Source organism: Oncorhynchus tshawytscha, linkage group LG03 (genome assembly GCF_018296145.1).
Source record: "Oncorhynchus tshawytscha isolate Ot180627B linkage group LG03, Otsh_v2.0, whole genome shotgun sequence".
Lineage (NCBI taxonomy): Eukaryota > Metazoa > Chordata > Actinopteri > Salmoniformes > Salmonidae > Oncorhynchus > Oncorhynchus tshawytscha.
Genome location: NC_056431.1, coordinates 62,973,043 through 62,995,799, shown reverse-complemented (window position 1 = coordinate 62,995,799; position 22,757 = coordinate 62,973,043). Strand labels below are relative to the sequence as shown.

General features: G+C 43.2%; 2 protein-coding genes and 1 long non-coding RNA gene across 5 annotated transcripts; 2 read left to right on the top strand and 1 right to left on the bottom strand.

Annotated features, from left to right (window-relative positions):
• The first annotated feature begins 485 nt into the window (after nucleotides 1–485).
• On the top strand, nucleotides 486–2,485 carry LOC112262763 (protein ALP1-like). Its single transcript, XM_024438514.2, has 2 exons — nucleotides 486–855; nucleotides 1,588–2,485. The coding sequence occupies exons 1-2, from the start codon at nucleotides 773–775 to the stop codon at nucleotides 2,285–2,287; spliced, it is 783 nt and encodes a 260-aa protein (XP_024294282.2). The 5' UTR covers nucleotides 486–772; the 3' UTR covers nucleotides 2,288–2,485.
• A 458-nt stretch (nucleotides 2,486–2,943) lies between these two features.
• LOC112262766 lies at nucleotides 2,944–4,352 on the bottom strand. The gene is made up of 2 exons (XR_002955404.2): nucleotides 3,969–4,352; nucleotides 2,944–3,586 (listed from the first exon to the last, which is right to left on the bottom strand). It is a non-coding gene; the product is annotated as an uncharacterized LOC112262766 (long non-coding RNA).
• An 871-nt stretch (nucleotides 4,353–5,223) lies between these two features.
• Nucleotides 5,224–16,271, top strand: LOC112262758 (poliovirus receptor homolog). 3 transcript variants are annotated; one of them, XM_024438504.2, is made up of 10 exons: nucleotides 5,236–5,456; nucleotides 5,755–5,836; nucleotides 6,482–6,829; nucleotides 12,889–13,194; nucleotides 13,500–13,602; nucleotides 13,803–13,957; nucleotides 14,492–14,594; nucleotides 14,722–14,752; nucleotides 15,164–15,284; nucleotides 16,059–16,271. In XM_024438504.2, the coding sequence occupies exons 2-9, from the start codon at nucleotides 5,782–5,784 to the stop codon at nucleotides 15,281–15,283; spliced, it is 1,221 nt and encodes a 406-aa protein (XP_024294272.1). In that variant the 5' UTR covers nucleotides 5,236–5,456; nucleotides 5,755–5,781; the 3' UTR covers nucleotide 15,284; nucleotides 16,059–16,271. The 3 variants fall into 3 exon arrangements, with proteins under 3 accessions (XP_042175743.1, XP_024294273.1, XP_024294272.1); XM_042319809.1 differs by lacking the exon at nucleotides 5,755–5,836 and having other exon boundaries at nucleotides 5,224–5,456; XM_024438505.2 differs by lacking the exon at nucleotides 16,059–16,271 and having other exon boundaries at nucleotides 5,235–5,456; nucleotides 15,164–15,591.
• The last annotated feature ends 6,486 nt before the right edge of the window (nucleotides 16,272–22,757 follow it).

Below are 22,757 nucleotides of genomic sequence, written 5' to 3'. Positions count from 1 at the left end.
AGGGAATTTGTCTATTTATTTGTGTCAATTTTTTTAAGCAAAGTATAAAGGAGTTATTATCCAGTCTAGTAGGAGGCGGTAATGCAACATTTATTCGATGCCAACCGATGTTAAACCTCATTGAAGAATAACGACCTTTTCGGTTGGACACCTTTACGCTTTGAACACACCGACTGTGTTTTGGCGTTTCGTTACACCAGAAGTACATTCATTTCCAATGGAACGCTGCATTTGAATGGCAGCATTGCGTTGCAGAGGCAGTTGCAGTGCGTTCTGTGTGGGACATACATTCGATTTATCGAACATGCATCAAATTGTATGCGTGGATTTGACAGAAAGTAGCAAATTATGAATGTAGATTATAATTTTTTTGCACACATATTCAGTAAAATGTGCGATTACATAAAGCATAATTTCTTCACATTTATTATTAATTTATTTACCAAGTATATTATTTATTCGATGACATCCACAAATGAATTGTGAGAGCCTATAATATAATTTCACTCCAAAATGCAGTTTTCGAGCGAAATGCAATAATAAATAGTCAAGATAGCAGAGTAGGCTCTTTCAACAATGAGACCAACGTTGAGGAGGGTGGTCTTGATCGCACTGTTGGGCCGGGATCAGCCCCGCCGAGAGTGTAGGTCTGTGTGGGTCCCGAAAGCAGGCAGGGGAGTTCCACTGTCTAATTCAAGAGCTTCGACTGTTTTGAGAGGAATTACGAAATTACTTTCGTCTGGACCGAAGCCAGTTCGATCACCTGCTCCAGATGGTTGGAGCCAGGATCGCCCGGATGGATACCAACTACCGGGAGTCCATTAGCCCAGTTGAACGCCTGGCGATTTGTCTCCGGTGAGCTACATTCTAGTACATTTTTAAAGCCTTTGATACCATAATTGATTGATATTTGACAGTGTTTTATGTGCAACCTAGCTAGCTAAAGGGCTCTAGTTAATAGTCCCTATTTGACATCAGATGTACTTTTACAGAATGTTCATTGGGACTATAACTTTTCCCAAAGTTGGTTTATAATCCTTTTTCAATTATGTAATGTTACCAAATGAAAAGAAAGGTGCCTTCTGCCCTGATAAAGGTAGGCTAGTCTTCTCCAGGACCCATTGTTGTTCAAGACAGTTACAGTCATTCATTACATTCTTATTGGACTCACATACACTCTTAGAGAAAAAGGTTCCAAAAGTGTCCTTCTGCTTTCCCCATAAGATAACCATTTTTGGTTCCAGGTATAATACATAATACATGGAACCCAATAGGGATCTACTCGGAACCAAAAGGGGTAGTACCTGGAACCTAAAAGGGATCTCCTATGGGGATAGCCAGAGAACCCTTTTAAGTAGATAGTACCATTCTTTCTAAGAGTAGAGTTGGCCTAGACAACAGTTTATTGATATAGTCATAGACTGTATTGTACTGTTTCAAGTCATTGTTAATGATGGTTGATGAGTATTACAATATTATTAGTAAAGCATAATAAACAGTAATGAGGTAGCTATATGAGTAGATATAATATGTGGGTGGAATTCAAGTTATACACAATATTGATCATTATTTTGAATTATATTTTAGATTCTTGGCGACAGGGGACTCCTACAGGACCATAGGATTCAGCTTCCGAGTTGGACGGTCCACGGTGGCAGGCATTGTCCCCTCTGTGGCACAAGCCATTTGGGACTGTCTGGTTGGTGAATACATGCCTGTCCCCAAGGAGGAAGACTGGAGGGCCATCGCTGCCGAGGTCCTGGAGAGGTGGAATTTCCCCACCTGTCTTGGCTCCATTGCCGGGAAACATATAGTAATTCAGGCTCCACCATGCTCAGGTTCACAGTTCTACAACTACAAGGGTACATATTCAGTTGTACTCTTGGCTGTAGTAGATGCCATCTACTGTTTCCGTGTTGTCGATGTTGGTGCTTACGGCAAGGGAAGTGATGGCGGGACCCTCCGGGACTCTGCCTCTGGCCAGGCACTTCAGGATGGCACCCTGGATATTCCACTACCTGCATCACTCCCTGGGGCTGAAGACCTGGGACCTGTTCCCTATGTCTTCGTCGGCGATGAGGCCTTCTCTTTAAGACCCAACCTCATGAGGCCCTACGCTGGACGCCAGCTGCCATTGCCAAAGCCTGTAAGGATCTTTAACAAACGACTGTCTAGGGCAATGTGCCTTTGGGATTCTGGCAGCCCGATGGAGAATGTATCAGAGAGTACTTGGTCTCAGACCCTCAAATGTCGATGCCTGCGTGAAGGCCACATGTGTTCTCTATAACTACCTGCGGAGGTCATTCCAGGAGCCGCTCCGGATGGAGATGGTCACCTTCCTGATGTCACCAGGGCAGGTACCAACAACGCCCCCAGACAGGCACTCCAGGTGAGGGAGAAGCTGACCACCTACTTCTCATCGCCAGCTGGTGAAGTCCCACAAAGGTTATTTTAAGAACCATCCACCTTTGTCCATAAAATTGCATTTTCCCCCAGATTACTTTATGTATGATTGTCTCTCTTCATTTGGAAGCTATATTTAAGTGAAATTTGTGAGTAAAGACCACACCTTAACCCCTTCCCTCTCCCACTAACGTCAGTATTATACACACCTGGCATGGTACATCAGGTGAGCAGGAGCACTAATTAAGGTTATACGACATACAGTTAGTATGATAACAAAGGGAAAGGGTAACCTAGGTAACCTAGGGTCCATACAAATAGTACAGTTTACCACCATGTTCACTGGCCTGACAAAATACAGGTGGGAAAAAAACAAATTAGGAAGAGAATGTGTTTTTACTTTCATCTTGTCTTAGATCTGCAAAGGTGTAGGGAAGAAATAAGCAGATTAAGTCTAAGTTAGAAATTAATAAACAACTGACTATGAAAACATTATAATTGAATAAGTATTCAAGTACAGGAAAGAACATGACAGGTATGCGTGTTGTAAAAATGTTTAAAAAAATAACACTATTGAAAGAGGTGTGTGCAAATTATTATTATTTTTAAATAAATGTGTAGCCTGTAATCTGTAAGAGAACAACAAGAGCATGTATTTTTGGCACAACTGCAGACCGATACAGGGACTACTCATAAAGCCTAGACGTAGTAGGGGAACTTCAGACATGGCCATAAAGAGAGAGAGGGCAGGGCACTGGAGATCTGAGGTACGAAGAGGTGTGTGTATGTCTCAGTCTCTGAGAAAAAGGGAATAATATGTAGCCATAACACAGCTAAACAAACAAATGGCCCCTGGACGTCACAGACCAGTCGATGGAACATAACTTCACTAAAAGTTTCAACACCGTGGTTTTAAATAAAATAAATATATGGACCTTTAGTCTCGTAAGAGACCAAGAGCATCTGTGAAAACTGTATGAGTTTCAATTCAGAAATGTATGTAACACTAATGAATGCTATCCTAAGTCTTTATAAACAAATGACTTTATGAATTGACTGAATTTAAACAGAACTGGCGTGTGTGAAAAGAAAGGTACAACGAGGGAGGTAAAAACAACAACCAGACAACTCCTCTCCTCTTCCTGTCCTTCCTGTGAGCTGGTCGGCTAAACGGACTCCATTTCTGAAAGGGAAGAGAAAAACAACACATACAAGCTTAACATAATATGACACCATAAAAGGTGAGATTTATGTTAACTAAATACTGCTTGCATAGTGTAGTTAGTGGCATAAATATAGGAACAGTGTGGTAAAGTTGGTAATACTTGCTGTTTACTCATGGAACTTGTATTTCAGATCAAAAGAAGAATATGACAGGCAGATATTTCGACAGCAAACTGTTTCAGGATATTTTCTAACCCAGAAACAAAAGCTATACATTTACCTCATATTAATAGTTTGATCTGAAATACCAATTAACCTACATGACTATACTGTAAAAATGACCTACTTCACTGTCACACACTTATGACACTACCTGTGATGTGGAGAGAAAAAAAACGTACCATTGAACTCGGCTTCGAAAAGCATTTTAACCTTGACTGCTGCTTTTCTTTGCTGAGGCAGCCTCTTCAGTGTTGGCACCAGGCTCATGGCAAAGAGGGTCTCTTCATCCTCCTTCCTGTGGGCATCAGGTTGGGCTGCATCCCTCTCAACGGCTTGGAGGAGAGTCTCTGCTGAAATTAGTTGAGTGGATCTGGAGGCTGGTACCTCCGATGACGCCTGGTGTGACGTTGTTCCTCTTCGTTTCACTCTCTGTTTCTCTCCACGGCCACATCCTGTTCAACGAGGTCCTCAGCGGTCACTTCCGTGAGGTTCATATTAATCTCAGGTGGTCTTAGATCTAGATATTCTTCCTCCATTTCATCATCTTCCATGGCTGCACTGGTGGTGGTCATACGTGGATGATGTTGGATGATGGTTGTTTGTAGGTGACGTCTTGATGCACTAGTGGTCATACTCGTGGATGATGTTGTAGAGGGTCCTCCGGTGGAGGTGATGGTTGCATTTGTAGGTGACGTTGAGGGTCTTGATGCACCGGTGGTGGTCATACTCGTGGATGATGTTGTAGAGGGTCTCTTGGTGGATGATGGTTGCATTTGTAGGCGACGTTGAGGGTCTTGATGCACCGGTGGCGACAACACTTGTGGAGAGGGTCTGGCTGTAAAATTGCCACTCGTTGCCATAGGCACAATAAATGGATCCAGAAAAGAATGTGTCAGAAGCGCGCGCCAAGGCTGCTGGCCTGAAGCTGCTGACCCAGACATCTTGTCTTTCTCTGCCCTTCTCTCTCTCTGATACCTGTCCCCGAGTCCTCTCCACTTCCTCCTACAGTCTTCTTCTACATAGACATGAACATGATAAGCCAAACCATTACCTAGCCTAACTATAGTTATTAGATAGCTATCATGGACATGTCACCTACTGTACACATAGACACACACACGGTTATCTCACCAAATTATCAGGGGTACAGTAGTATCTACCATTTCTATTACTATTTATCTAGCATACACACTCACACTCTTTCAAACATGATTATTTGGTAAAGGTATCAGGGGTAGTAACTAGCATCATTTATTTGACTATTTATTTCACACACACACCTCATTGGCTATGTTAGCTAGCTAGCTAACGCTAACTAGCCACATCTAGCACAACATCACTACTAAACTGACCTGGCAATCCTACTATCGTGGACACTTGCCCCTAACCAGCATTTTTGTGTTTATGTAGCTGTCAGCAGTTGTGCCAAAAAGACACGGTTTAGAGGATACTGCGAAAATGATTCTCTCCTCCATGTGCACAACTACATGCGACCATTTGCAAAAGGTACTTGCATCGGTATAGTTGCCTAGCTGCGCAAAATGTGATGCAGCAGTGATGCAATGACGCAGTCGATTCGAAGCGAATAAGCGTTTTCCTACCAGAGCGTTTTCCGACAGCACAAACGGTGTCAGCTGCTTCAGCAGAATAACTTACTTTCAACAAAGGTTTGTGGCCTATTACATTTACTGTTGCATCTGTTTACTTCCATTATTACTGACCAATGTAGGACTGTTTGTTGATTTTTGTAATAAGGTGTAGGCTACTTTGCAAGACGTGAATAGTCTCCATCAAGGAGTAATGATTGCAGACCATTGCTCGAATAATTAGCATTGTATTCAACATACTTTAACATTCGATGTAGCTTAGCCTACATAACTGTCGTACATAAAACAATTAATAGGTCCTCATTACAAAACGCCAATCTCAAAATGTAATGTAATGCTATTATTACATTTTACGTAGTGACCCTAGCAATGAGAAGAACAAAGCATGTTACGGACGCTGTGCTGTGTGATTCTACTCATCGTCCAGAGGGATACAGAAAGTAGGTTTCCGATTGATGTCATAAAATGCCATATTTTTGAGTGCATGTTTTTAATTCTCTTTTCATGTTGACACAATGCAAGGACAATAACAACCACAAAACCCCACCATTCAATTGCAGGCCTGGTACTTTTAGGGTACGTTAAGGCACACACATTAGCTCAGTATGTTTACTATGTTTTTAAATCATTATGTTTCCAGTTTTTACCTCAGCATGTTTACGATGTTTTTAACTCAGTATGTTTTGAGACATGCTGACCATGCTCAAGTATCTAGGAATGTCTTGAATATCTTACTCTTGATTAAGTGTAAGAATAGAGTCAGGGCTTTTGGCTTATTATTCTAATAACATATTCACTAAGTATTTTCAGCCTAGACTGGACCCAGATCAGTATGTGCTTTAGCCATCTCCTCTGACTATGGCTGTCCAAATGGGGTTAGGGTCAAAGATTGAGCAATTGGCACATTTGTTGTTGCAATAGCCACATTTCAGCATCAATAGGATTTCATAGTTCATAGCACAGCTAAATACTAATAATGGTCTTGTCTGTGTGTTTAGTTATCATCTCTGTTTATTAGAGTTCATAAGCATCTATTCTACAGGTCTCTTTTGGAATGTTTTTTTAGGCTTGTGTTTTCTCTACAGGTACACGTGTGATTGGGGGATGGAGGACTGTGTTACTGGGGGAGGATGTGGACTTATCCTGTAGACTGATAGAGACAGACGAGGAGCTTGAACAGATAACATGGCAGAAAAGTACTTTGGAAGAAACACAGAACCATAATTTTATGCTGATTAATCCCAATGGGGTTACTACATTTATTTCACCGAATGGATTGACAGGTAGAGTCCAGTTTATTGGGAACCCATCAGAAAACCTTGGATCTATTAGAATAACTGCTGTCAGACTGCTTGATGAAGGCACCTTCAAATGTATCTTCAGTGTTTTCCCCAGTGGAACATACAATACAGAGATACCTCTGACTGTGCTAGGTAAGAACTATTCCTTCACTCTTTGCATCACTGTTTCTACTTTTGAAGTCCAGAAAGACTGTGTGTGATAACCAACACTCGACAGCTAAAAAGATGGTTGGTACATTTTTTTTTTTTTTTTACAAGATTTTATTTGATCTTTTATCAACAATACAACACATACAAACAACTACATCATACATACAAACATCTACAGCACACCCGCCAGACCCCCTAGCCTCCACCCCTATTTTCAGCACACGTAACACCTTCTGCCACATGGCTTCAAACAGCACGATTTTGTTTCTCCGTCGCCCACGCTCTTTCAAATTTTTTTAAATTAATAAAGCATTTGAACTTTCCATTTTGTAAGAAACAGAGGATTGTCTTATTTCCAGCTTTTGTGTGTATGTTGTTTTTTTTTTAAAGATTATTGATGAGAAGAGTATTGTCCTAACCCATCGGATATCTCATTGCACCCTCATATTTCATGTCTTGAAATATACAGACGGACAAATTAATAGTATCTTTACATTGCAGTACCTCTGCATCTTTCCAACTCTGCCCATTACTTTTTAATTTTGTAACATTCCCAGAAAGCATGAACTATTGAGTCATGAGTATTTTTGCACTTCAGACATGACTGCCGTTGTGACCTGTATTTAAATTCCAAAAATAATTTATACTGGATTAAGCGTACATTTTTGTTAACTGTAATCTCGTTAGTTATGTTCCAACCTTCCCTCCATCTTGTGCCAATATCAGTTATTTTAAATCTTCCAAAAGTTTATATTGTCTGTTGAAAAGGCTCTCTGCAAGGTTTTGTAAAGCTTACCAATCATATGAACATCCTTTTCTGACTCATAGGATTGATTCCCTCAAAATAGCTCTGATGTCCAAAAGATTTCTAATTGAAATGTTGTGAAATAGAACTTTTAAGTTGCATTTATTTTTAAAAATCGACATTGGTCAACCCAAAATGGCTTTTTAAAGCGGCCATGGAAATGAATGTATTTCCTATTACCAAGTCATTTATGGTTTCTATGCCTTTAGTTTTCCATGTGGGGCTATTTATCGCTGAATTCTGAAAAGCTACCCAAGGATTGTTCCATAAGATTGTGTTTCTGAAAAGGTATCTCACGTTCTGACCCTAGTTCTTGTGTTATTTGTTTGTTTTGGTTGGTCAGGACGTGAGTTGGGTGGGCATTCTATATTTTGTGTTTCTAGGTTGGTTTTCTGTGTTCGGCCTAGTATGGTTCTCAATCAGAGGCAGGTGTCGTTAGTTGTCTCTGATTGAGAATCATACTTAGGTAGCCTGGGTTTCACTGTTATTTTGTGGGTGATTGTTTCCGTGTCTGTGTTTTTCACCACACAGTACTGTTTCGGTTTTCGTTTTTCGTTCGTTTATTATTTTTGTATTCATAGTGTTCAGTTTATGTTTTCTTAAATAAACAACCATGGACACTTCCCACGCTGCGCATTGGTCCTCCGATCCTTCTCGCTTCTCCTCCTCAGACGAATCGGAGGACGAAAACCCTTACAGAATCACCCACCAACCAAGGACCAAGCGGCGTGGTAACGGGCAGCAGCAACAGCGGCCGAAGACACAAGACTCCTGGACGTGGGAGGAAATCCTAGACGGGAGAGGACCCTGGGCAAAGCCAGGGGAATATAGCCGCCCCAAAGTGCAGCAGGAGAAGCAGCAGCATCACAAGACTCATGGACATGGGAGGACGAGTTGGATGGAAAAGGACCCTGTGCATAGCCCGGTGCGGTACATTCCAGCTCCTCGTATCGGCCGGGCTAGAGTGGGCATCGAGCCAGGTAAGGTTGGGCAGGCTCGGTGCTCAAGAGCTCCAGTGCACCTGCACGGTCCGGTCTATCCAGTACCACCTCCACGCACCAGCCCTCTGGTGGCAGCCCCCCGCACAAGGCTGTGTCTCCGTCTCATTCCTACAGGTGCTCCCGCCTGTCCAGAACCGCCAGAGCCTCCCGCCTGTCCAGCGCCGCTAGAGCCTCCTGCCTGTCCAGCGCCGCCAGAGCCTTCCTTCTCTCCAGAGCCGCTAGAGTCTCCCGCCTGTCCAGGGCCGCTAGAGTCTCCCGCCTGTCCAGGGCCGCTAGCTCCCGCCTGTCCAGGGCCGCTAGTCTCCCGCCTGTCCAGGGCCGCTAGAGTCTCCCGCCTGTCCAGAGCCGCTAGGATCTCCCGTCTGTCCAGAGCCGCTTAGGGTCTCCCGCCTGTCCAGCGCCGTCAGAGGCTTCCACCTGTCCAGAGCTGCCAGAGTCTCCCGCCTGTCCGTCTCATTCCTACAGGTGCTCCCGCCAGTCAGTCCAGCGCTGCTAGAGGCTTCCTTCTCTCCAGGGCCGCCAGAGTCTCCCGCCTGTCCAGAGCCGCCAGAGTCTCCCGCCTGTCCAGAGCCGCCAGATTCTCCCGCCTGTCCAGAGCCGCCAGAGTCTCCCGCCTGTCCAGAGCCGCCAGAGTCTCCCGCCTGTCCAGAGCCGCCAGAGTCTCCCGCCTGTCCAGAGCCGCCAGAGTCTCCCGCCTGTCCAGAGCCGCCAGAGTCTCCCGCCTGTCCAGAGCCGCCAGAGTCTCCCGCCTGTCCAGAGCCGCCAGAGTCTCCCGCCTGTCCAGAGCCGCCAGAGTCTCCCGCCTGTCCAGAGCCGCCAGAGTCTCCCGCCTGTCCAGAGCCGCCAGAGTCTCCCGCCTGTCCAGAGCCGCCAGAGTCTCCCGCCTGTCCAGAGCCGCCAGAGTCTCCCGCCTGTCCAGAGCCGCCAGAGTCTCCCGCCTGTCCAGAGCCGCCAGAGTCTCCCGCCTGTCCAGAGCCGCCAGAGTCTCCCGCCTGTCCAGAGCCGCCAGAGTCTCCCGCCTGTCCAGAGCCGCCAGAGTCTCCCGCCTGTCCAGAGCCGCCAGAGCTCCCGCCTGTCCAGAGCCGCCAGAGTCTCCCGCCTGTCCAGAGCCGCCAGAGCCTCCCGCCTGTCCAGAGCCGCCAGAGCCTCCCGCCTGTCCAGAGCCGCCAGAGCCTCCCGCCTGTCCAGAGCCGCCAGAGCCTCCCGCCTGTCCAGAGCCGCCAGAGCCTCCCGCCTGTCCAGAGCCGCCAGAGCCTCCCGCCTGTCCAGAGCCGCCAGAGCCTCCCGCCTGTCCAGAGCCGCCAGAGCCTCCCGCCTGTCCAGAGCCGTCCTGAGCTACCCCTCAGTCCGGAGGAATTTGTTTAGTCCAGAGATGTCCCTCAGTCCTGTGGGCCTATTTATTAGGGTTCCCAGGTCAGGGTCGGCGGAAAGGGTCGCCGTTCCTAGGAGGCCACAGAGGCGGACTATTGGTTCAGGTTTTGCGGCCGGAGTCCGCACCTTGGGGGGGTACTGTCACGTTCTGACCCTAGTTCTTGGTATTATTTGTTTGTTTTGGTTGGTCAGGACGTGAGTTGGATGGGCATTCTATGTTTTGTGCTTCTAGGTTGGTTTTCTGTGTTCGGCCTAGTATGGTTCTCAATCAGAGGCAGGTGTCGTTAGTTGTCTCTGATTGAGATTCATACTTAGGTAGCCTGGGTTTCACTGTTGTTTTGTGGGTGATTGTTTCCGTGTCTGTGTTTTTCACCACACGGTACTGTTTCGGTTTTCGTTCGTTTCACATTTATTATTTTTGTATTCATAGTGTTCAGTTTATGTTTTCTTAAATAAACAACCATGGACACTTCCCACGCTGTGCATTGGTCCTCCGATCCTTTTCGCATCTCCTCCTCAGATGAAGAGGAGGAGGAAAACCCTTACAGTATCCAGCATTGTTCCATAAGTTTGTGTTTTTAGGGAGTGATATTGGGTCTTGTAAAATGTTTCATTTTTTTCATATTCTTAACTATGAAGTTGTTAATGTTCTTAGCTTTAGCCTTTGCACATAGACCCGTGAAAAGATTCTGTTGATGAACATGTGCATCTTCAATATGTAGCCAACCCATTGTTCCTCTTTAGTGCATTTATATGTCGCAAGTAAAAGCCTTGTCTTGCGTGCTGATACAATTCCAAGTATGGAAGGTTAAAGCAACCCTCAGACTTAGGAAGATGTAAAACTTTCCTTTCTATTCTTCAAATTTTATTTGCCCATATAAAGTCTGATATTGCCGAGTATACTTTTTACGTAAATAAATACAAAAATGGCAGCCATTTCATTCTAAAGAGGTAGGTTCATTATTCAAATGAAGCAAGAGTCAGACCTCATCTACAGGTTTTAAATTGCCATGGAAAATCCATCTTCCCTACACTTAGAAATAATAGTTCCAAAGGAGTTCTTTCCAGAGGGATAGGATTCTACATTTAACCTTATCTTAACAGTTTTTGGAAGAAAGGGTTCTTTAATGATTCCTTGGAAGGCAATAAGGACTCTTTGGAAGGCAAGAAAGGACATGGAACCCTACTGAATTTTTATAAGACTTTCATTGTATTATTATTATTATAATGTTTTTTAAACTTTAACATCAGGAGTTCCAGTAATCTGATGAATTTCAAAACATGTTTTAAACTGTACGTACAGTATATGGCAATATTTGTACATACAATCTGTGCCTTTACTACTATAGCCCATAGAAACACATTCACTAATGGTAAAAAAGACAGTCAAAGAATATATCTGGAAGATTTAAGAAAGCTCAGGAAATATATTTCTATTTGTTAACACTTTCTGAAGGCACTGTTTATATATTATTTCTGGTGTAGAGTAAAACACTCAACCACGCCCATCATTATATTTCTCAGCGTGCTCTATTGGAGGTAGATTTTTTATTTATTTCAATATCTGTGTTTTTGCAAGTCCAGTGATTAGTATATTAATATTATGCTACACTAAGATAAATAACATGTATTTTTCAAAACTAATCCAATCTGTTACAAGTTGGATTTATTGCACCCATTACTGAGAAAGTTATTCCAGTTCAGATGATTTAGGTAGTCTTATTTATCAGTCTACCCTGGCAGTCATTCTGAATGCAAGTTGCGGGTGATTAAAAGTTGCAATTGTTTTACATCCTCAGTGGCTGGACTCCAATAGCAATTACACATTACTTTCCAAGCCAGCATAATGTGACTTGCAGGCCTGATGTGGCCTGTAAAGCATGAGTTTCCTTTTTAGGGTTTAACTAGGCACTCAAAGAAAGGCTTTATGATATATACTGTATGTAATGCATTGGCATAAAGAGTTTAATTTTAAAGGCTAATAAGGTTGGTGGAACCGTTCATAGAGGGTTCTAGAAGGATTCCTTCAAAGATATAAGGGTTCATGGGCGGCAGGTAGCCTAGCGGTTAGAGCATTGGGCCAGTAACCGAAAAGTTAGCTGGTTTGAATACCTGAGCCAACAAAGTGAAAAATCTGTTGATGTGCGCTTGAGCAAGACACTTAACCCTAATTTCTAGTGGGCTGACCCTATAAAAAACAAATTTCACTGCACATCTGGTGTATGTGACAGTACATGAAAGCAGCCTTCTATGGAAGCAGTCTACATAGAGGGTTGTAATCCTCTTCCAAGGGTTCTACCTAGCACCAAGAAGGGTTCCCATATGGGGACAAACCAAAAAACACTATATTGTTGCATTTAGTGCCTTTTTCCTAAGAGTGTATCCTCTTACTCAAGCTGTAACCAGGAGAGCAAGGGCATTAATAGTTTACCTAATGGTGGAAAAGATGTTGGAATATATACACCACTATATACAGCATCCCTTAACGGCATAATCACTGGGCAGTGATTGCTTTTCAGTGGAACTGCTGAAAATGAGTAACAGCTTTAGTGGTGTGTGAAACTTAATACCTCAGGTGCAGGTAACTGTCATCAGGGTGAGCTAAAACCTGATAACTGGATTTGACCAAACCTACAATACAGTAAATGTATAGATACTAATGATGTATATTGCAATTGGCCAGATAGAGAACATGAAAGGGTTCATTTAAAGTGTGTTGGTCATGTGACATGAGCATTTGAATAAGTTTCACATGACGGGCTGTGCGTGTGTGTTTGGTATTTTTTTCATGGATAGTTCCACATTTTATAATTAGTGACTTGTTCATGTTTTCTGTTCTCTGTTGGTTTGTGTTCTGGTCATAGTTCCTCCAGTAGTGAGTGTGACAGTTGATGTTGCTCCTGTCATTGGGGAGAATGAGGTTGTCTTGTCAACCTGCGTGGCTGCTGGTGCCAAGCCACAGGCAGAAGTGACATGGAAGACAGGTAAATTCGGCAGTTTGTTGAGGACGGTGACCAACTCCACCCAGCACACCAATGGCACCACCACAGTACTCAGCCACCTGCTCGGGGTACCAACCAAGGCAGCCAATCAGCAGCAGGTCCAGTGTGTGGTCAACCAGTCTGCCCTGGTAACAGAGAAGACCTACAACTACAGCATAAACATCCACTGTAAATATATTCTACTACCACTGTCCTACACTACCACTATCCTACACTGAGGCACACAAGTTTTATTGACCTTAACCCGCTTTCTTTGTACTGCTCTACTTTAAGTCATCTATCAACATGAAATGAAGGAAGACCAGGTTCACAAACAAAATTCTTAGTGTTGCCTCATCCTTGCATTAAAGTTTCTTCCCTGCCCACTGCTCAGAGTCTGTAGTGTCATTGTTATGGGTCTGTCTTGGTATGAGTGTGTAGGTCTATTTACATTCTATATCTGCAGTATCTGTAACCATTTCTCTCTCTCTCAGATCCACCTCAGTCAGTGAACATTACCCTTAGTGAGGCCTCTAAAGCCACAGTCTTCCTTTGTGTAGCAGACAGCAACCCACACCCCAACTACACCTGGAGCAGGTACTGACTCCTATGTAAACTAGTTCAAAACAGTTTAAATGTAAATGTTAGGTACACTTGTTTAAACATATGAAACAGATTAGCTTGAAGCTTCAGTATGTTCATATATTATGCTGGTAGTCAAATGGTGCCTTTGCCTATCTCACACACACTCACACAAAGCCCTTCTCCTCTTCTCTCTCTCTCTCTCTCTCTCCCAGAGTGGTCCAGCCATGGCCTGGGTCTTCAGTGAGAGCTGAGGGAGACAAACTGCACCTCCTCAGTCTCAGCTCTGAACTGAATGGTCTCTATGTCTGTCAGGCCTCCAACCCCTACGGACGAGCCACTGGCTCCCTCAATGTACACATATCCTCTGGTGAGAAGCACCTGAGAGAGTGAGACACACACACACTATTCATGCTGGTCATAAGCAACTAGTTAACTAGTTGCTTATGCTGTTTTATAAGATGCTTATAGTTGTTTCTGATTGATTGATTGATTGATTGATATATTGAATACTTTATTGTCCCATAGTGAATTTTGCCTGGCAAGAATATTGGCATTCCTTGCATACATAAAAAACACACATATGAGGTTGAGAAATGTGTTGTAGCATGGATAACAAAGTTGAGCCAGATGTTCACTTATCTTTCACTGCATGTGTTAATATCAGATGTATGGCCTCATTCCCCTTTCTACAGAAAGGTACTGTATAACCATTACTAAGATGGTCATAATACACACATATCTCTTACTGTATATGTACGTGTCTTATAACCTGGTATTATCTCTTTGTTTTCTGCAGGAAAGTTTTTGCATTGGAGCCATGATGGTTGCTTGGGCAACATGATTACATGTAATTATAAATACAGACTGTTTCTTATATTAACTGTATCTCCTCTCCTCACAGAGACCTCTGCTGCCTGTTGGGTTCTACTCGTTGTCATTCTCTGTCTGATTGTTGCTGCGGCTGCACTCATATGGTACCGGTGCAAATACGGACAGTTTCCTTGGTAATATCAACTACTGTAATATCATGAACTGATTTTGCATTGTGAAAAGAATGCATTTGCATTAGATGATCATATATTGATTTTGCTCAAGTTAATATATTTTATTTTCCTGGACTATATTTTCCAGGAGTTCATTCGTGGCCAAGGCATCAGAACAGGTATGCTGTGAGTAGTGAGTAGTTACAGATGTAGGATCTTAATTTGAGTCAGTTTGCTACAGCAGGAAAATAATCGTTCAATAACAGGAAATGTGAATTATTATGAAAATTATAATTCATAGACATTTTTGTAAGGGTTGATACATTTTTCATGAGGGAAATCTAATCTGGAATTTCAAAGTGGAAACTGCAGACTTTTGAAGATTTTTTAAACCTCAAATACACTACAAGTGTTAAATGTCCTACATTGCAGTGAAGTTTTCCAGTTCCCTCAACTGGGTGATCAAATTAAGTTGCTACATATGTAATTTCACTGTCCTCCATTGTTTTGTGACTAAACTACGAATTAGGTTTCTCATTAGCCGCTGGTTTCTATGTAATGATACTGTAATAATGTCTGTTTGATTCCAGACTGTATCGGTATCTTCCAAGACGAGGAGACATGACAAGGTTGAGGAAGGTGAAGATGACTCATTGACTGCAACTGTCCAAACCAGGAAGGAGCCTGAGGAAGAGGAAGAAGTATCATGATGTATGGAACAATATACCTTATTTGTTTTTTGGAAACATTTTATTTTTAATTTGTATTATTCCAAATGTTTTTCATGTTTGATAGATTGTCTGTTCATTAAGTATATTTATTGTGTTAGCTCGAAGAAATCGCGGACAGGTTTTAAGTGAATGCCAGAAAAATCTCATTCTCCAATGTTCTAACCATCTGCAAAGAATAGGCACATTATCCCGAGTGGCGCAGTGGTCTAAGGCACTAGAGATCCTGGTTCGAGTACAGGCTCTGTCGCGACCGGGAGACCCATGGGATGGCGCACAATTGGCCGGGTTAGGGGAGGGTTTGGCTGGCAGGGATGTCCTTCTCCCATCGCGCTAGAATGACTCCTGTGGTGGGCTGGGAGCATGCACGCTGACACGGTCGCCAGGTGTACAGTGTTTCCTCTGACACATTGGTGTGGCTGGCTTCCGGGTAAAGCAGGCATTGTGTCAAGAAGCAGTGTGGATTGGTTTTGTCGTGTTTCAGAGGATGCATGGCTCTTGGCCTTTGCCTCTCCCGAGTCCGTACGGGAGTTGCAGCGATGAGATAAGACTGTAACTACCAATTGGATACCACGGAATTGTGGAGAAAAAGGGGTCAAATGTTTTTTTTTAATTATACAAAAGTAAAGCACATTCTCACAATAAGCTCATTAAACACAATAAGCACATTCTCCAACCATTTAATGAACAATATCTTCTAGAACATTGGAAACCTCGACTACATCGCATCTTCACCCAGTGCTGGTCCTCGTTTCAGATTTTTGTTCCCCTCTCGTGGACTCCGCCTTGCCGTGGTTGAGGGGCTTTGCTGCTTCAGCGGGAACAACAACTCTCCTGTACAGTATGAATGTACAGTATGTATGTACAGTGCTTTCAGAAAGTATTCATACCCCTTGACTTATTCCATATTTTGATGTGTTGCAGCCTGAATTTCAAATGGATAAAAAATATTTTTCCACACTCATCTACACATAATAACCCATAATTGTCACGTTCTGACCTTTATTTCCTTTGTTTTGTATTTATTTAGTATGGTCAGGGCGTGAGTTGGGTGGGCAGTCTGTTTGTTTTTCTATAATTTGGGTATTTCTATGTTTCGGCCTAGTATGGTTCTCAATCAGAGGCAGGTGTCATTAGTTGTCTCTGATTGAGAATCATACTTAGGTAGCCTGGGTTTCACTGTGTGTTTGTGGGTGTTTGTTCCTGTCTCTGTCTTTGCACCAGATAGGACTGTTTAGGGTTTCACACGTTCCATGTTTATTGTTTTGTAGTGTTCATGTGTACATTTACATATTAAAAGAACCATGGACACTTACCACGCCGCATATTGGTCCTCTGATCCGTTTCGCCTCTCTTATTCGGAAGAAGAGGAGGAAATCCTTGACAGAAACACCCACCCAACTCGGACCAAGCGGCGTGGTAAACAGCAGCGACGACAGCAGCAGCAACAACAGCGGCCAGCATCACAGGACTCCTGGACATGGGAGGAGATATTGAACGGAGAGGGACCCTGGGCACAGGCTGGGAAACATCGCCATCCGAAAGCAGAGCTGGAGGCAGCGAAAGCTGAGCGGCGGCGATATGAGGAGGCAGCACGGCAGTGCGACAGGTACGAGAGGCAGCCCCAAAAAATTTTTTGGGGGGGGCAGACGAGGTGTGGTACTAAGCCAGGTAGCAGACCTGAGCTCACTCCTCGTGCTTATTATAAGCAGCGCATTACTGGTCAGGCACCGTGTTATGCGGTTAAGCGCACGGTGTCGCCAGTGCGTGCCCCGGTGCGCTATAGGGCAGCCCCCCGAAAGTGCCATGCGAGTGTGGGCATTGAGCCAGGGCGTATGGTGCCTGCTCAGCGGGTCTGGTCGCCGGTACGCAGTTTTGGTCCAGGTTATCCTGCGCCGGCTCTTCGTGCTGTGTCTCCGGGGCGCTGGGAGGGTGCAGTGCGTCCTCTGCCTGCGCTCCGCTCGTGCCGGGCAAATGTGGGAGTGAAGCCTAAGGGAGAGGTGCGTGTAGTAAGCACTAGATCTCCCGTGCTTACCCACAGCCCGGTTCAACCTGTGCCTGCACTCTGGAGGGTCCGGGCTAGAGTAGTTGTCCAGCCTGGGGAAGTGGTGCCAAGGTTGCGCACCAGAGCTCCAGTGCTCCCCACAGCCCGGTCCTTCAGGTGCCTCCTAACACCAAGCCTCCTGAAGGTCTCCCCAGCCTGGTGGTTCCTGTGGCAGCCCCACGCACCAGGCTGTCTCTCTGTCTCCTCCCTGCAGGTGGTCCTGTCTGTCCGGCGCCGCTGCCGGAGTCTCCCGCCTGTCCTGCGCCGCTGCCGGAGTCTCCCGCCTGTCCGGCGCCGCTGCCGGACCTGTCCGGCGCCGCTGCCGGACCTGTCCGGCGCCGCTGCCCCACCTCTGTCCCGAGCCGCTGCCCCACCTCTGTCCCGAGCAGCTGCCCCACCTCTGTCCCGAGGAGCTGCCCCACCTCTGTCCCGAGGGGTCATTGAGAAGGGTGGCCATGGTGAGAAAGCCACGGAGGCGGACTAAGACAATGGTGAGGTGGGGTCCGCGTCCCGCGCCAGAGCCGCCACCGCGGACAGACGCCCACCCAGACCCTCCCCTATAGGTCAAGGTTTTGCGGCCGGAGTCCCACCTTTGGGGGGGGGGTCAATCCTTGACAATAATGACAAATTGAAAACATATTTTTTTTTAAATGTTTGCACATTTATTGAAAATGAAATACCTAAATATCTAATTTACATAAGTAATCACACACATAAGTCAATACAAGCTAGAATCACCTTTAGCAGTAAGTCTTTCTGGGTAAGTCTCTAAAAGCTTTGCACACCTGGATTGTACAATATTTGGACATTATTACAATTTTTTTTTTAGCTCTGTCAAGTTGGTTGTTGATCATTGCTAGACAGCCATTTTCAAGTCTTACCATAGATTTTCAAGCCAATTTAAGTAAAAAGTAGGCCACTCCCGAACATGTAGTGTCATCTTTGTACGTAACTCCAATGTATATTTGGTCTTGTGTTTTAGGTTATTGTTCTGCTGTAATGGGAATTTGTCTCCCAGTATCTGGAAATCAGACTGAACCAGGTTTTTCTCTAGGACACTGCCTGTGCATAGCTCTATTCCATTTATTTTAATTTAAAAAAAACTCCTTCCGATGACAAGCATACCCATAACATGATGAAGCCACCACCATGCTTGAAAATACAGTATGAAGAGTGGTTCTCAGCGATGTTTTGTGTTGGATTTGCATAATACTTTGTATTCAGGACATAAAGTTAATTTCTTTTCACTTTAGGATGCACGTTTTGGAATATTTTTTTCTGTAGAAAGTTTCCTCCTTTTCACTCTGTCATTTAGGTTAGAATTGTTGAGTAACTGCAATGTTGTTAATCCATCCTCAGTTTTCTCCTATCACACCACTAAACTCTGTAACTGTTTCAAAAACACAATTGGTCTAATGATGAAATCCCTGAGCGGTTTCCTTCCTCGACTACGGCAACTGAGTTAGGAAGGACGCCTGTATCTTTGTAGTGACTGTGTATTGATACACCATCCAAAGTGTAATGAATAACTTCACCATGCTCAAAGGGATATTCAATGTGTCTGCTTTTTTTTACCAGTCCACCAATAGGTGCCCTTCTTTGCAAGGCATTGGAAAACCTCCATGGTCTTTGTGGTTCAATCTGTGTTTGAAATGCACTGCTAGACTAAGGGACCTTATAGTAACTGTATGTGTGGAGTACAGAGATGAGGTAGTCATTTTATTTTATTATCTCTTTTAGTCCCCATTTGGACTAATCTTCCAAGAGTCCTTAACATTAAAATACAATTTATAATACAAACACACTTTCACATATAACACACTATTACAAACATACATAATACACTAGCATAATGACCCAATAAATACTCAATCTAAAAAAATATTGATTCTTCATCTACTATAGTCCCACAACATTTCTATATACTATATTTAAATTGTTTTTAAATAATGTTTAAACTTATATACTGAAAGGTTTATAGTTTGCTCAGTTAATTTATTCAATTTCTTTATTGCTCTAAATCGAAATGTTATTTTGCCCATTTCTTTTTTCTGTCTGGATAACGCATAGATGGTGGACAATCTATTCCTAGTATTTACGGAATGTCTGTCTCTTACCAACTGAATACCATTGTGAATAGAACTTGGACGTTTTAAATGATGTATATTATAAAACAAGATAAGCATGTTTTTTTCAATTATCTTGTCGATTGATGACCAACCAAGAACACTGCGCATGACTGCAACAGAAGAACCATATATCCGCCTTAAAACAATCCTTGCTGCTTTATTTTGTGCATTCTGCAGCCTCCTAACTTCACTAGATGATGCATTTCCCCAGACCACCGAACAATAGTTCACTTGACTCTCAACCAATCAATGCCTGTGTTATTTGCTGAAGGATTTTCCCTGGTAAATATTTAGCTATCCTTCTGATTATGCATGCTGTTTTAATATTTTTTTACATGGATTAGTTATTTGAGACGACCATGATAAGCAGTTGTCTAGCTGCACTCCCAGTAGTTTGGTTTCTGCCACTTCTTCCATTTGTACTCCTCCCATACTTAATTGTATCCCATGCTGTTTTGGCCTTTTCCTAGTTGAACAGACCAACATAACTTTGCTTTTCTTGGTGTTTAAAGCAAGTTTGTTTTGGCAAACCCATTTCCTGATAATCTCCAAATCTCCTTGCAAAGCTTGCTGTACCTGTTGAACCGAATGTCTTGCTGCATAAATTGTAGTATCATCTGCAAATATAGTAGCTTGGGTTTCAACCAAGGCATAGGGAAGGTTGTTGGTGTATATTAAGTAGAGTGGCCCAAGGCAGCTGCCCTGCGGTATTCCACAGTTTAACACATTAGGGGAAGAAAATGAACCATTGATATAGGTGGACTGTTTCCTGTCAGTTAGATATGACTGTACCCAATTCAATGCTACCTCCTTAAAACCATAATGCATTAATTTTGTCAAAATTATTTCATGATCCACTAAATCAAATGCTGCACTGAAATCTAAAAATATCATCAATCAAACCCTAACCCTATTTTTTTTAATCATATATCCACTTTGACATTATGGGGTATTATGTGTATTCTAGTGTATTCTAGTGAATACATATTACATTCAGACTGTAACACAACTAAATGTAGAAAATGTCAAGGGGTGTGAATACTTTCTGAATGAACTGTACTGTAAGTGTTGAAGCCAACTAAAGGGAGCCCTGGTATAAGCTAAATGGCATATGTATAAAATGGAGAACCTTGTCAGTTACAGCTAATACAGTGCCTTGCGAAAGTATTCGGCCCCCTTGAACTTTGCGACCTTTTGCCACATTTCAGGCTTGAAACATAAAGATATAAAACTGTATTTTTTTTGTGAAGAATCAACAACAAGTGGGACACAATCATGAAGTGGAACGACATTTATTGGATATTTCAAACTTTTTTTAACAAATCAAAAACTTAAAAATTGGGTGTTCAAAATTATTCAGCCCCTTTACTTTCAGTGCAGCAAACACTCTCCAGAAGTTCAGTGAGGATCTCTGAATGATCCAATGTTGACCTAAATGACTAATGATGATAAATACAATCCACCTGTGTGTAATCAAGTCTCTGTATAAATGCACCTGCACTGTGATAGTCTCAGAGGTCCGTTAAAAGCGCAGAGAGCATCATGAAGAACAAGGAACACACCAGGCAGGTCCGAGATACTGTTGTGAAGAAGTTTAAAGCCGGATTTGGATACAAAAAGATTTCCCAAGCTTTAAACATCCCAAGGAGCACTGTGCAAGCGATAATATTGAAATGGAAGGAGTATCAGACCACTGCAAATCTACCAAGACCTGGCCGTCCCTCTAAACCTTCAGCTCATACAAGGAGAAGACTGATCAGAGATGCAGCCAAGAGGCCCATGATCACTCTAGATGAACTGCAGAGATCTACAGCTGAGGTGTGAGACTCTGTCCATAGGACAACAATCAGTCGTATATTGCACAAATCTGGCCTTTATGAAAGATGGCAAGAAGAAAGCCATTTCTTAAAGATATCCATAAAAAGTGTTGTTTAAAGTTTGCCACAAGCCACCTGGGAGACACACCAAACATGTGGAAGAAGGTGCTCTGGTCAGATGAAACCAAAATTGAACTTTTTGGCAACAATGCAAAACGTTATGTTTGGCGTAAAAGCAACGCAGCTCATCACCCTGAACACACCATCCCCACTGTCAAACATGGTGGTGGCAGCATCATGGTTTGGGCCTGCTTTTCTTCAGCAGGGACAGGGAAGATGGTTGAAATTGATGGGAAGATGGGTGGAGCCAAATACAGGACCATTCTGGAAGAATGTTGATGGAAACCTGATGGAGTCTGCAAAAGACCTGAGACTGGGACGGAGATTTGTCTTCCAACAAGACAATGATCCAAAACATAAAGCAAAATCTACAATGGAATGGTTCAAAAATAAACATATCCAGGTGTTAAAATGGCCAAGTCAAAGTCCAGACCTGAATCCAATCGAGAATCTGTGGAAAGAACTGAAAACTGCTGTTCACAAATGCTCTCCATCCAACCTCACTGAGCTCGAGCTGTTTTGCAAAGAGGAATGGGAAAAAATTTCAGTCTCTCAATGTGCAAACTGATAGAGACATACCCCAAGTGACTTACAGCTGTAATCGCAGCAAAAGGTGGCGCTACAAAGTATTAACTTAAGGCGGCTGAATAAGTTTGCACGCCCAATTTTTCAGTTTTTGATTTGTTAAAAAAGTTTGAAATATCCAATAAATGTCGTACCACTTCATGTTTGTGTCCCACTTGTTGTTGATTCTTCACAAAAAAATACAGTTTTATATCTTTGTTTGAAGCCTGAAATGTGGCAAAAGGTCGCAAAGTTCAAGGGGGCCGAATACTTTCGTAAGGCACAGTATAAACACAGCTTTGGCTAATGGTACTTCTTGCGGCGGCTCCAAAATGAATTCCTTTATATTATGCAGTTATGCTGTTTTGGTACAGGGAGCAGTTATACTGTAAAAGGAACCATGAAACCAAGTGATCCACTAGGAACAGCTGCCTTATGATCCACGCATTAACCCTATCCCTCATGAACCCTGTATTATTTGTTGTTTTAGATTAGTATTAGTGTAGCATGGCATTTTTGGCCACCAGTAGTTACTGTAGGTAGTTAGTAGTTACAATGCAAGTATTTTCACTACAATAGTAGTTACAATGCAAGTATTTTCACTACATTAGTAGATAGAATGCCAGTGGTTTACTACGGTAGTTGTCAAGTGTCACGTTCTGACCTTAGTTCCTTTTTTATGTCTCTGTGTTAGGTTGGTCAGGGCGTGAGTTGGGGCGGGTAGTCTATGTTCTTTTTTCTATGTTATATTTCTATGTGTTTGGCCTAGTATGGTTCTCAAT

Bases quoted from the DNA above. Each gene is read 5' to 3' on its own strand.
- LOC112262763 (XM_024438514.2), top strand. From the start codon at position 773: ATGGTTGGAGCCAGGATCGCCCGGATGGATACCAACTACCGGGAGTCC. The intron at 856-1,587 runs GTGAGCTACATT...ATTATATTTTAG, and splicing joins CGCCTGGCGATTTGTCTCCG to ATTCTTGGCGACAGGGGACT.
- LOC112262758 (XM_024438504.2), top strand. From the start codon at position 5,782: ATGTTACGGACGCTGTGCTGTGTGATTCTACTCATCGTCCAGAGGGAT. The intron at 5,837-6,481 runs GTAGGTTTCCGA...TTTTCTCTACAG, and splicing joins CGTCCAGAGGGATACAGAAA to GTACACGTGTGATTGGGGGA. The intron at 14,753-15,163 runs GTATGCTGTGAG...GTTTGATTCCAG, and splicing joins TGGCCAAGGCATCAGAACAG to ACTGTATCGGTATCTTCCAA.